Source organism: Dasypus novemcinctus, chromosome 19 (assembly GCF_030445035.2).
Source record: "Dasypus novemcinctus isolate mDasNov1 chromosome 19, mDasNov1.1.hap2, whole genome shotgun sequence".
NCBI classification, from domain to species: Eukaryota; Metazoa; Chordata; class Mammalia; order Cingulata; family Dasypodidae; genus Dasypus; species Dasypus novemcinctus.
This window is the reverse complement of record NC_080691.1, coordinates 28,429,968-28,444,510: the sequence shown is the minus strand read 5'-3', so window position 1 is coordinate 28,444,510 and position 14,543 is coordinate 28,429,968. Positions and strand designations below refer to the sequence as shown.

General features: G+C 35.7%; 1 protein-coding gene across 3 annotated transcripts in view; it reads left to right on the top strand.

Moving 5' to 3' along the window:
• Nucleotides 1-14,543, top strand: part of TAOK3 (TAO kinase 3) — a 207,164-nt gene that overhangs the window by 145,476 nt on the left and 47,145 nt on the right. For all 3 annotated transcript variants that reach the window (XM_071209813.1, XM_058281443.2, XM_058281442.2), the window contains 3 exons: nucleotides 6,569-6,662; nucleotides 7,454-7,535; nucleotides 14,017-14,184. In XM_071209813.1, the coding sequence (XP_071065914.1) occupies nucleotides 6,569-6,662; nucleotides 7,454-7,535; nucleotides 14,017-14,184 (344 nt within the window). The remainder of the gene's footprint in view (nucleotides 1-6,568; nucleotides 6,663-7,453; nucleotides 7,536-14,016; nucleotides 14,185-14,543) is intronic.

Genomic DNA, 14,543 nt, shown 5'->3' with positions numbered 1-14,543 from the left:
CTTATCTTTCCTTATCCTCAGCTTTCTCATTGGTGAGGATAACAATGCATATCGTAGGTTGTATTGTAGGAAAGATATTATATTAACAAATGTAAAGCATACTACGTAGTGGTTGCAACTATGTAGTGCTCAATAAGAGATAATTGCATTCACATATAGGATTATTCCTATTTTTCATAATTTATATTCTTGGAAATAAAAATCAACCAAATATTTACTTATAACCCTGAGACCTAACAGCAACTTCTCTGTTATATGACACTTTAAGAGGATGTACCATGTAAGTTGAACCTTTCAGCTAGTAAGGTTCAATTCATCACAGACCTGCATTGTTTTAACATTTACAATTTAACCAGATATAACAATTTAACAAAAAAAAATTTTTTCTTATCAAAATCTTTCTGAAAAGTAATATGGATTCTGCCATTTCCAACCCTCATAAATAAAGCAAACAACATATACCCTTTTATGATGATTCAAGATCATCATCACAACAGTTTTGTACTATGTAGTTGTAGTGATGATAGAAGTTTCAAATAGCTGTTGACATGGAATGAAATAGGTATGGAACCCAAAATATACCTTAGTAGTTACTCTCTTAATCCAGTCCCTGATATACTTACTCTGTTAGTCAGCCAAAGGGGTGCTGATGCAAAATACCAGAAATTGGTTGGTTTTTATAAAGGGTGTTTATTTGGGGCAGGAGCTTACAAATACGAGGCCATAGAGCATATTACTTCCCTCACCAAAGTCTATTTTCATGTTGGAGCAAGATGGCTGCTGACGTCTGTGAGGGTTCAGGCTTCCTGGGTTCCTCCCTTCTCTTGCTTCTCTCTGTGTTCAGGATTCCTCTCTTCCTGGGGCTTGCTTCTCTTTCCTTTGTGAGCTTACTTCCTGGGGATCCAGCTTAAGGCTTCAGCATGAAACTTCAACATCAAAAACCTCAGCTCTGTCCTTTGCCATGCCTTTATCTGTGAGTCCTCACCCACCAAAGGGTAGGGACTCAATGCCTTAATGATGTGGCCTAATCAAAGCCCTAATCATAACTTAATCATGCCCAGGTACAGACCAGATTACAAACATAATCCAATATCTCTTTTTGGAATTCATAATCACATCAAACTGCTATACTTACTTTCTGCTTTCATCTTTATTATAAAAATGAAATTGAAATACATATAATATGGTCTCAATATCAGCATAACTTTGATTGCTTTTTATAGAATGATTTACTTGAATTAAAGGACAAAGTTGCCTTCTCCCAAGTTGTTGTCTTATCTTCCAGAACAACTACTCCTTCAAAATGATAGGTGATTGTATCTAATTATGCTTAAATGAATAGACTCAGTGTTCAGATAAACCTGCCCTTTTTTTTTAAAAGATTTATTTTTTATTTATTTCTCTCCACCCACCCACCCCCTTTGTCTGCTCTCCGTGTCCATTCACTGCGTGTTCTTCTTTGTCCTCTTCTATTGTTGTCAGCGACACAGGAATCTGTGTTTCTTTTTGTTGCGTCATCTTGTGTGTCAGCTCTCCATGTGTGCGGCACCATTCCTGGGCAGGCTGAACTTTCTTTCGCGCTGGGCAGCTCACCTTATGGGGCGCACCCCTTGCGCGTGGGGCTCCCCTATGCGGGGGACACCCCGCGTGGCACGGCACTCCTTGCACGGATCAGCACTGCGCATGGGCCAGCTCCACACGGGTCAAGGGGACCTCCCATGTGGTAGACGGACACCCTATCCACTGGGCCAAGTCTGCTTCCCAAATTCCTACCCTTTTATTAGCTGTATGACTTTAGTAAAATTACTTAAACTCTGTGAAATGTGTGCTTTTAATGTTAAAATTAGATTGAAAGTTGGGGATAGTGCCTAAATAATGTCTGGTCTCCTTTCCATGTGATATCTCTTCTGTAATAAGTACATATTTTTTGCAAAACTCCCTAATCCTTAAATTTAATTACTTTGTGGTAACATCAGAAAGCAGGAAGATTTTAACATAATTGGCACTCTCTCAGTTTCCTCAGGATCAAGTTCTACAGTTCCTAAGTGTTAAGCCTGCCTTAGAAATTATCTTTTGCTAAATTGATCTTCCATTGAAAGTACTAGTTGAATGCATAAATCCTCTGAAATTGATCTTCCATTGAAAGTACTAGTTGAATGCCTGAAGCCTCTGAAAACATTAAAATTGTCCAGTCCCAGATGTTTTATTTTTCAAGAGTATTTCAAGAGAAGTTAATCTGATACTCTTCTATTTAAACAACAAACACTTTAATTCACTTGCAAAGATCATAGTTGAAGCTGGCAAAAATGTCCCATCAGCATTATTAGGAGAATTGACTGTTCAGAATTTTATTTATAAACAAATTTATAAATATTGTTTTTATGTAGTTTTTTCTACCTGGAATTTTCTTCTTCCACATTAGGCAGTCATTGTTTTTTAATGAGTAAATGCTGTGAAGGCTCTTGGCGGGGGAGGGGGTTGGGTGAGAAATATTCATCTAAAACTGTTTTTTGTGTTTGTGTGATGTATGCGTGTGTATTTTCATTTTGAAATATGTGTCCTGTCTGTCATAAAATGCATAAGATTATTGGAGAAACACTGGCTCAGTGAAAAGAACTTTGGAATCTATTAGGACTGGGTTGAAATCCCAGTTTAGTTACTTACTATGTGACTTTTTTCATTATTTGGCCCAGCGGAAGCTCAGTTTCTTAAATTGGGAAATTGGGATGATAATGTCTACTTGTTAAGCTATTATAAGAATTATGAACAGCATATGTAAAATACCTAAGGCAGGGAATGCCTGGCATATAGTAAGAACTCCATAAATGGCAGCTATTATTATTATTACTGATTATCATTATGGTTGTCTACCACATTTTTTCATAACAAATCTTATGCCTTTTCAGGTAGTATTGTTCTAAAGATAGCAGCATTCTTTGATCATCTTTATTACAGTAAAGCTCAATATAGCATGATCCTTTCTAAGCAGAGCAGTATCCAACAAATTCATTGAACTGACTTTCCTGAGCCTTGATCTCATGTAACGCAAATGGAGCACCCCACAAAATTTGTTTTTAGGTAGAGATTGCTATTAATCACTATTTTTTCTTTTAATTTATTTAGCTCTGTTTTTTTTCTTTTCTTTTCTTTTTTGTCTTTATTTTTTAATATTACATTAAAAAAATATGAGGTCCCCATATACCCCCCACTCTCCTCACCCCACTCCTCCCCCCATAACAACAATCTCCTCCATCATCATGAGACATTCATTGTATTTGGTGAATACATCTCTGAGCACCGCTGCACCTCATGGTGTATGGTCCACATCATACCCCACACTCTCCCACAGTCCACCCAGTGGGCCATGGGAGGACATACAATGCCTGGTAACTGTCCCTGCAGCACCACCCAGGACAACTCCCAGTCCCGAAAACACCCCCACATCTCATCTCTTCCTCCCACTTTTTATGCTCTGCCCTTTTCCTTTCGTTTGAGAAAATAAGGATTCTACATCACAAGGTGGTTTCAAAAGTACTCTCAGTTCCTGTTATGCTACTTATGAAGAAACTTCTGTGTAGACTATTACTCTACAGCTAGGTAAAAGGTCAGATAGTAAATATTTGAGCTCAGCAGGCCTTATAGTCTCTCCTAACTACTCATCTCAGCTGTTTTAAGGTGAAAACAGCCTTAGGAAATATGTTAATGAATGGGCATGGTTGTGTTCCAATAAAACTTTTTTAATAAAACCAGGCTTCCACCTGATTTTGGCCCGCAGGCCATAGTTTGCCAATACTCACTAGTCTTCTGGCCTAGCAGTGAATCCTCTCAGCTTGTCTCAGAGTGTTTATGTAATATGTCTACCGAAGGACTTGAATGTAGGTGCAAACATCTGAAGCTAGCCCATGGAGCTGTGCTGTGGTTTGTTCTTGTGCTTCTCTACTAGAATTATTCTACCAGCCCATGGCCCACTATTGTCTTGTCTTGTTCACTGACAGAATGCTTGCTACTTATAGGGCTCTCATTCCTGCTTCAAATCTCAGCTACTGACTTTCTAATAACTATTGAATTGTTTTCTTGTTGTTGCTGTTCTTTCATCCTCCTCTTCCTAAATTTTTTTCTACTTTCTTTCATCCCTTTTCCCTGCGCTTTATCCTTTGCAACTAAGTGTTCTGAGCATCTTGAATTTTATACCTTTTGCAATGAGAGGGCTCTTCTCTGATAGTGAATCATGCTATCACACAGTATCTGCTGTAGCTCAGTGATCATCTTTTCTCAGTTATGTTTTATGACTGCTTGCTCCACAAAGATTCCTTTTTTGTTGGCAAACTGCTCTTCCTTGCCTTAATTTTCCTTCCTTCACTAAATTACTAACAAATATTTCTGTACACAATGTGTACTGAGAACTGCTCAGTATTGGGAATACAAAGATGACCATAATAGACATTGTCCTTGTCCTCATGAAATTTAGAACAGAGGACACACACTAAATGAAGAATTATACAAATAATTACAGTTATAATATGTGGTAGAATTGAAGAATATAATTTGCAATGACAAAATATAATGAGAGGCCTTGAGAAGTGATTGTAGGCACATATAAACCCTGAACAAATATTTAATAAATTAAATAAATGAAATTATATTTAAGCTAAAACCTGAAGGATTGACAAGAAATTAGCCAGATGAAATTTAGAGAGGGGAAGTCCAGAGAGAGAAGCTTTGTTCTTTCAGTGAAAGAAAAAAATGGCATGAAAAGAAGACGAAAGAGGTTAATAAAAACGAGGCTCTTGAGGTAGCCAGGACCATGTTAATTAAGGTCTTATAGGCCATGTCTAAGTTTTTGAACTTTGTCCTAAGAGTGATAAGAAGAAATTTATGGTTATGCAGTAAGTTCTTAGTTCCACATGGCTTTACATACTTTAAATTGCCAGAAGGTTAAATTCTAAACTTTTTAAGTCCAGCTCCTGAAAAATAAAAACCTGAACAAGTTTTTTTCTCTTCCAAATTTGAAGCAGATATAAATCCATTTGTCCACATTGCAATTTTTATATGTCCAATTGTTAACAGTTTATGTCCCTGTAATACTGGTATCTATTGGTTGACTATAGAGTATTTTGTTGAGATGTCAGTAAAAATATTTGTAGAATCATAGAATATCACAGTCCAAAGGTAGCAGAGATCATTTAGTCAAGACTACGTGAAGTTCCTCCAAAGCATCAGTGACAGATAAGTATACTTACCTGCTTGGATTCTGCCAGTGATTTAAAGTTCACTGCTTCTCAACATTGCTCATTACAGTTCTTTTAAATTTTAATTAATTTATTTATTTACTTATTTATTTTTGGGCCACCCTGGCTTTTAACAAGTTCTTCCTTCTGGAAGTAAAATTTTCTTCCCTAGAACTTTTACCTTTAATTCTTGTTTTCTTTCTTAGCACTACACAGTATAGGCCCAATTACCCATTTAGAAGTTGACAATAGAAGAATCTTTATTTAAAAGCCATAGTTCTCTGGTGAAACCAGAGATCAGATTATGAATTAGAAAGTGGGGCTATATTAAAAAATCCATTAGGGTAAGCAAAGTAAAATGAAATAGCAATTGATCTTTTATGTCATAATAACTAATAAATAGCATAAAATTAAGTGTACTCAGAACTAGAACCTTGTCTCTTTCATTTGGTCAACTATTGGAACAGCTGATATGTGAATATCATTTCATTACATACTATGAGGGAATAAAAAGAATTAGAGTAGTAGACTTACAAGATCTTGCACTTTTATTTTTTGACAGAAAAGATTTGTATGTTTATGTAAATACAATAGTTGAGCATATGCCACAAAAGTAGTATACCAAAGGAGCACTATCAGTCCCCAAACAGAGAACTTGGTGGGTTGAGGTGGTAGAATAAATCCTCTCTTAAGAAATACCTGATTCACTGGGTTTTGCTTTATAATGGGATAGACCAAGCCTTATTTATTATTTTTCCTCGTTTTCAACTCTCCCACTTCCACACCCCTCTCCCTCCTCCTAGCAGTCCTTTCACCTGGATGGGCCTTCAAATACTATTTATTGATTTGAATTATTTGACTTCCCATGCTTTGTGTCAGTAATGTTTAAGATGTTCCATTCCATAATTACTTTTTTCTCCATTCTACTCTTCCATGCCATCTGAATTTTTAAAAACAAGAACACACAGATCTCTTTCTCTCTCACTCTCTGTCTCTCTCACACACACACACACACACACACACAAAGTGGTTCATACCTGTTGTGAAAAGACAAGCAAAGACCAGTTTTCTGAAAATGTGAATAAAAATAAGAAATTTTTTTCATTCTCTTGAAATGGATTCTGTTAGGAGCTTGGTCAGTATAGATTACGATGACCAGTAACTACTTCTGAATGGCTATCCTGGGCCTACCTTAAAGGTTAAATTAAGAGGATTATGTGATATGATGACAGTAATATGCTATGGATTTAGCAGCAAAGATTTTTGCTCATAGTTCCTTATTTTTCCACCTGCCTGGTTTCTTTCAAGAATTGCTTTATCATTTTTCTTTCATCTTCCAGCGGAACGGAAACCCCCCCTTTTCAACATGAATGCAATGAGTGCCTTATATCACATTGCCCAGAATGACTCCCCAACGTTACAGTCTAATGAATGGTAAGGCTATACTACCATTTTAAATATCTAAGAAAATCACAGTATTCATTTGGTGCTTTTCATTAAATTACATTTTAAATATCTCACCTAAAAGCATTCTATTCCTTCATTCTATGTTATAATAGATATGGATGCTTTTCAGGCATCAACTGTCTACATACACACATACTCATACATATTTTTATTTCTGCCCTCACAATAGCTTTCACTGTATTCTTAATTCTAACTGTCTGTTCAGATGATATATTGTTCCTTCCTGAAAATTATGGCATTTTGGTAACTATTTGGGCCACACGAGTTTTATAGAAAATGGGCAATTTTAAAGAAAAGTGGGTAAAATGGAATTTTCAAGAGAGTAAGTGTTTTCATTCAGAAAGCATATCCTAGGTTCTCCATCCCTTACACTTCAGATTTTACTACCTGTTTATAGGTTGTAAGTACTTGAAGGGTTACCAACTGGCTTGAGACTATGAGTTACCTTTGGAGAGAGAAAAAAAGTTAAACTATTTCATAGAATTTTTTATTTTATTATATATATTATGATTTCCCCTCTTTATATTTTAAGATGCATTTATTGCTTGACTAACTTGAAATTGTGTCTACATTCATTATACAAAAGAATTAACTTTAGATACCATACTGGAAAATTGTCTAGTTTTCCTAATATTCCAAAATATTTTATTAAAAATTTCTTAAAATGCAAAATTTCCCCTTGAATTAAAATCATTTTAAATATCAAAGTGTTTTAAAGATCCTGATTTTATTTTCCTTCAATTTATTTGCACACACAGGACGGACTCCTTTAGGAGATTTGTTGACTACTGCTTGCAGAAAATACCTCAGGAAAGGCCAACATCAGTGGAACTATTACGGGTAATTTTTCAAATTTATATTTAAGGAGGGGGAGTTAAAGTCATGTTATAGTGGAATATAGTAAGTCAGTTCTGTGGCAGCTTATCATGACAAACTGCATTAGAACAAGTTGCCTTGTCATTTATACAGAGGTAGTAGCTAGGCATAAAAATTCAGTCCTGTCTTGGGACAGAGTCTGCTGTTGGTTTAAATGCCCACTTAGGGATTTTCACTTAGGTTGTTGAAAGATCCTCAGGCAGTGAAAATATATGATAAATATATAAAGCAGATATTTGCATACCATTGCATCATATATGTTAGTGATATGTAAACTGTTCATTTGATTTAACATTGCCTTTTTTGAGCATTCCTTTTCATTTAATATTTTACTATGGATTTTATACCTAGGAGATGTGTTCCATAAATATTAGTGAATTGTGTAGAAACCTTTTACAATACAGATATCTTTTATTTGGCACAAAAGAATTCAAGTTTAACATTTTCTATATATGTGGTTTTCAACCTTTTTTTGGTTGTGTTTCATGTTTACATTAACTGAATTTTATTATTGAGCAATTTTTGCAAGAAATGCTCAGAAAGGCTATATTGCCCAAATTTGTGAGGCTTGAAAATGTCAGCTGCCTTTATAATTGAAGAGTACATTGACTAGGTCAAAAATTTGGAGTTTACATTTTCTTTTCCTTAGAACTCTGTATATATTGTTCTACAGAGTTCTGATTTTGAGTATTCCTGAAGAAGTTGTTCTGAAGGCAACCTGTTTATGCCTCCAAAATAAATTTTTCTCCTTGTGAGTGGCAAGCCCCAAGAATATGGTGGCAGAAGCAACAGGGCAAAGAATTCTACCTCATTTTCCTTTAACATATAGCCATCACATATCTAGACATGAACTAGTTTGTATGGATTAGCAAAAGCTCCACATTTGGGGGAGAGAGCAGGAATGGCAACCAGAACAAAACACCAGAAATGTAAGATAATATCTTTTATTACTTTAATGTAGGCAAAGACTCATTTTAAAAGAAAACAGGATGCAAAAATTACTACCATAAAGATAGAAAGTGATAAATTCGGCTTTATTAAAATTTAGGAGGAAAAAAACCACAAGGAATAATACAAAAATTCAAAGATGAAATCTTAGGACAACAGTTAAAAGAACAATATAAAAAGCAAGTGGACAGAGGTAAAGAAATGGAAGAGAAAAATAAAAGCATAACATCAAAAATTAATTCAAAATGGATCAAACACCTACTTAGACGAGCCAGAACTATCAAACTCCAAGCAGAAAACCTAGGGAAGCATCTTTAGGACCTTATGTTAGGCAATAGTTCCTTAGACTTTATGTCCAAAACACAAGCAACAAAAGAAAAAATAGGTAAATGGGACCTCATCAAAATTAAAAATTTTTGCCCTCAAAGGATGTTATCATGAAAGTAAAACAACCTACACAATGAGAGAAACTATTTGGAAGCCACATATAGCTAATACATATTTCAGAAGGTAAAAATGCAGTAGAAGGTAGAGGATGAAAAGTAGATCTTCCCATTCTAGGCCCGTCTTTTAGAGTTAGTGGCCTCCGTCACCAATTTTGTGTCCTTTCAGAGATATTTTATGTATATGGAAGTGTATATTCTTGTTTATTTTTATATAAATTGTAGCTTATGTTTCTGCTATTTCTACCTTGATTTTCTTTCTTTGTTTTTCTATATGCAGAGCTACCTCATTCTTTTTAATGGCTACATAGTATTCTCAGATGGATATAATTTGTTCAACCACCATTTAGGGTGCTTCTAATTTTTTGCTATTATAAAGTGTGGTGCAGTAAATATTCTTGTTCATATGTCATTTTGTATTTTTATAAGGACGTATAAAGGGTAAATTCCTAGAAGTAGAATTGCTTGTCAAAGGACATGTGGATTTTAGATGTAGGCAGATATTGCCAAATAGTCCTTCAAAGAGGTCATACTAACTTATAGTCACACTGACAAAGTATGAGTACAGAAACTTTTTGTACTTAGCTAATCAGATTGGACTTTAGCTTATCTCACTGGAGTTTACATTTGCATTTCCCATTTTGAGTTACGTTAAGCATTTTTCTTATGTTGAAAAGCCATTTCTGTTTCCTTTTCTACAAACTCTCTATGATCTTTGCCCATTTGTCTACTGTTGAGTTTTTTTTTGTTAATTTATAATAGCTTTTTTTTTTTTTAAGATTTATTTTATTCCACTTATTTATTCCCTCCCACCCTTGTTGTTTGCACTCACTATCTGCCCTCAGCTCTCGCTCTCCGTGGCGGCGCAGGACTGTCAGCTCTCTGTGGCAGCACAGGCCAGCTTCTCTTCACCAGGAGGCTCTGGAAATTGAACGCAGGGCCTCCCATATGGAAGATGGGAGCCCAATCACGTCAGCCACATCCACTTCCCTATAATAGCTTTTGCAAATATTTTTCCTATTTATTTTTTCTCATTCTTTATGCTAGCCTTTGAGCATGTAAAAATTTGTCATAAGGAATGAAGTAGAAATCCAACTCTTTATATCCCAATTGGTTATTTACTTGTTCTTAAATATTTTTTTGGTAATCCATCATGTAAAATGTCACTTTTACATTGAATCCATTTAAATATAGAAGTTAAGGTAAAAGCATGTAAATGGTTAAAAAACAGATTGTAAATGCTATAAATATTGACAACATAATAACCTAACTAGAAAAAACAAAAGGCAGAAAAGATAAGTGTATTAATTTTCCTCTTCCAGATTAGATGGTCAGTAATATCTCAAATTTGAAATATATAGGTTTTTTTTTTAGCTAACTTGCTTTTTTTTTAAACTATCTCTTAAAAGTTTTCATAACCTTTTTTCCCCTTAACTTTACAGGATCTTTTAAGAACTGATAATTCTTTTGGTGAAGAAATTGTAACTGAAGTTAAGCAATCATTTTACTTCAGTTTCTTTCACTTCTGTTAAATTCAAGTATACCTTAATTTAATAGATTATACTTAAAATTAGCACATATAATAAGATTCCCATTTAAAATTATTTCTAGATGTCCATTGTTCTGGGAGAGAGAGAGAGGAATTGTCTAAATGACATTCCATAATTTAACAATATTTCTTTCTGGATGGTGGAATTTTAGTCGATTTTATTTTATTCTATGCATTTTTCTGTATTGTGTATTTAAAGTAAATATTATATTTACGGACAATAAGCCCATTCTTTTAAAAGAATTAAAAACTCATTCTTTTCATTATAGGAGTACAGGAAGAAAATAGATTGCACAGGTGAAGGAACAAACGGAGGAAAGGGATTAGAGGCACTGAATGCAGACTACTCCTGGACTTTGGAGAACAGTAAGAAGATGGAATTGCAGGCAGGGAGAACAACATAAGCAAAGTCATAGAGACATGAAAAGGCATGGCATGTGGCTAGAATTAGCTAGAATTTATTATGCTTTGGGTAGGAAGGAAGAGTAAGAGTGACTACATTTGTGCCTGGTAACATAAGCTGTGAAAGGCTGGCCTTTATCATGGAGGCAGTGAAATGTTTTTAGGATGTTGAGTGTATCATTTAAAAACAGGATTAGGAAGCAGATTTAGCTCAGTGACTGAGCACCTGCCTCCCACATACAAGTTTCTAGTTCAATCCCCAGTACCTCTTAAAAAAAATAAAAAGTAAAGAAATAAAAACAGGTTTAAACAAGCAAAGGGCTTAATTATCTCATGCAATAAAAAATCCAGAACATTGGGAAAAGTTTAGAACTATAAGCAACTAACAATGTCATCACCAACCCAAACCCCTTCTATTTTTGTATCTTACCTTAGCGTGTGGCTTTTGTCGTGGCCACAAAGTAGCTGCTGCAACTCCAGGACTCGAGGCAGGAAGAAGAAGAAAGAGCAAAGGGCAAAAATGCCTTCTCCTCCTTTGCCTTGCCCTTTTATTTTAGAAAAATAAAGCCTTCCTTAGAGACTTCTGCCTATATCTCATTGACCAGAACTCTGTCACTTGGTTATCTGTACCTGCAAAGAAGGTTGGAATTCTATTATTTTACTTTCTAGTGCTTTCAGTGGAGGAAGGCAAGGACTTAAAAGGGTTTGGAATGGGATAAGTGAACCACAGTCACTTGATCAAGTCTGTGTTCTAGAAATGTAATTTCGGTGGCAGAACACAAGGAAGAAGGAGAAGACAGAAACAAACATGGGTTACAGCTCTAGCGCTTCTATTAATTAGCCGTGTAAATCACTTAATTTCTTCACCTCAAAAATGAAAGTATTTCTAAAAACCATTCCTGCTCTGAAATTCTGTGATCCGTCATAGTTTGAAGTTTACGAAAAACCGATTTGCTCTTGTGTAATTGCAAGCACTGGAGTAGCAAAATAATTTACTTTTTCCCCTTCTTTCTCATCCTTGAAATGTGCAAGCTGCACTTGCTTCTGGGTATGTTTCATTTTCAGAAAGGACTCGTTACAGAGGAAAGATATTTTATAAAAACAGGAGCAAAAGCCACAATTCCCCTGCCAGCAAAGTCAGGGCGAAGAAACCCAAGACATGTAGATTATTTTCTCTTGAGAGTTCTGCTCCTCTTTTTATATCTTGTTTAAACTATAAAGAAATGAAACCCATTCCATCATCTAAGGCCCAGCACTGCATATCTCATTTTCCTAATTTCTTCAAATCATGAGTAATTTCACATAAGTGAATTTTCCACATAACCAAACCATTTGTTTAAAAAACAAATCTTCCACTTCCCACTTCTGACCAATTTTGTGGTAATCTTGCCAAAATATTTGACATGCTTCCTAACCTTTTTTTTTTTTTCAAGATTTATTTTTTATTTATTTCTCTCCCTCCCTCCCCCCCAACCCCAGTTGTCTGCTCTCTCTGTGCATTTGCTGTGTGTTCTTCTGCATCCACGTGCATTTTTGTCAGCAGCACTGGGAATCTTTGTCTCTTTTTGTTGTGTCATCTTGCTGCATCAGCTCTCCATGTGTGTGGCGCCAGTCCTGGGCAGGCTGCACTTTTTTCACACGGAGAGGCTCTCCTTACGGGGCTCACTTGTTGCACATGGGGTTCCCCTACGTGGGGGACACCCCTGCATGGCACAGCACTCTTTGTGCGCATTAGCACTGCATGTGCGCTAGCTCATCACATGGGTCAGAAGGCCTTAGATTTGAACCCTGGACCTCTCATGTGGTAGGTGGATGCTTTATCAGTTGAGCCAAATCTGCTTCCCTTCCTAGCCTTCTTAAAGAGAGTATTATGAACATAATTTCATTTCTTTCTTGGCTCAGAAACAGTAGTGTTTTGTGGACTCTTGAGATATAAAGGGTTTTATATAGGGCATTTGCCCTTTTCAAAATGGCCCACAAACCTTCTTTCATTTGTCTTTGGTTGTTTGTTAGGTATGTCAGTCATGGAATTTCTGTCTCTTTCTCTATTGTCAGTCTGTCCGGAAAATTTTCAAAGGACACTTCTTTTTACAGTGGATAACCCTACCTCTAATAGTTCACCATCCTTTATTTCCTACTTTATTCATTCTTTCTAACCTGCTATGGGATGAGAGACTAGGAAACCAGAATATACATTAAAGATATTAAGTATAATTGAAAATGAGAACCATTTATATCAAGACAAAATTTATGGACTTTGGAGCAATTATTTCTACTTTTCAGGGCCCTTTCCTTTTAATTCTGGTTGTAGAGCTCTGTAAAGGGAGATGAAGTTGCCAGAAGTCTGACCTCTGGAGAAATTGAACAGCTGCCATACTTTCAAGCCTGTACTATATGATCACAAAAGTAGAAAACAAAATATACACAAATATATTTTTAAAAGGGTAATGGGTAAAGAAGATAGCAAACTGATAAGATGGGCAGGCGTGGCAAGCTGATGCAACAAGAGACACAAGAAGAAAAATCATAATGAGAAAGCCAGTAAAGCAGGGAGCAGAGGTGTCTCAGGTGATTAGGAGCTTCCCTCCCATATCAGAGGTCCTGGGTTTGGCTCCTAGTGCCTCTTAAAGGAACAAGGAAGATGAACAGATACAACAATTACAAACAATGAGGGGGTGGGGAGAAATAAATAAAATAAACAAAAAGGGTAGTGGTGTGTGTGAGTTGGATAGGGCAGGTATCAGGCAGATTTTAACAAGAATAGACTGTACATTGTGTTGCTTATCATATAGTTTCAGATTTGAAAGCGACAAGCTTACCTGCTACTATTTAAAGTTCTAGTAATTGTTATTTCTTTGATGATAAAGTAAACTTCAAGCATTCTAAGACAAAGTCCACAAAATAGAGCTTGAGGAAGAGGAGAAAAACAGTTTTTATTACTTTTTGAGATTTATGCAATATGGGAAGCTACATGATAATTATATTTTGTAATTTCTGCAAGATCCATAAAATTGTTCTATGCTTTTCTACTTTTCTATCTACATCTTGCACTTAAAAATACAATTCTTCATTATCAGTTTGTTTTTTCTCCTTCCTCAATCAGCATGACTTTGTTCGACGAGACCGGCCACTACGTGTCCTAATTGACCTCATACAGAGAACTAAAGATGCTGTTCGTGAGCTTGATAACCTACAGTACCGAAAAATGAAAAAAATTCTTTTCCAAGAGAAACGAAATGGACCCTTGAATGAGTCACAAGAGGATGAAGAAGTAGGTTCAATTTATCTCAGCAGGCACTTTTAGAATACCTACTATGTGATAACATTCAGGACTGGGCACTGTGAAAAAAACACTTTCGAGACTAAAAATATAGTTGTTGCTTTCTGCCTGAAGAGACTTGCAGAGTTACAGAAGTGATATTCATAAAATAACCCTTATATAAGGTAAAATACGAGAAGTTCTATAGAGATAGATCACAATGCAGGGCTTCATAGTAAGGAGAAAACAAATCTGCTCATAGGGATGAGTAAAGGTTCTGTGGAAGATATGATGCCATTGGTTTTTGACAGATGAGCATGGGGCATTTTAGACTCAGGAAGGAGGTGCTGTGCTTTAGTAAGATTATCCTG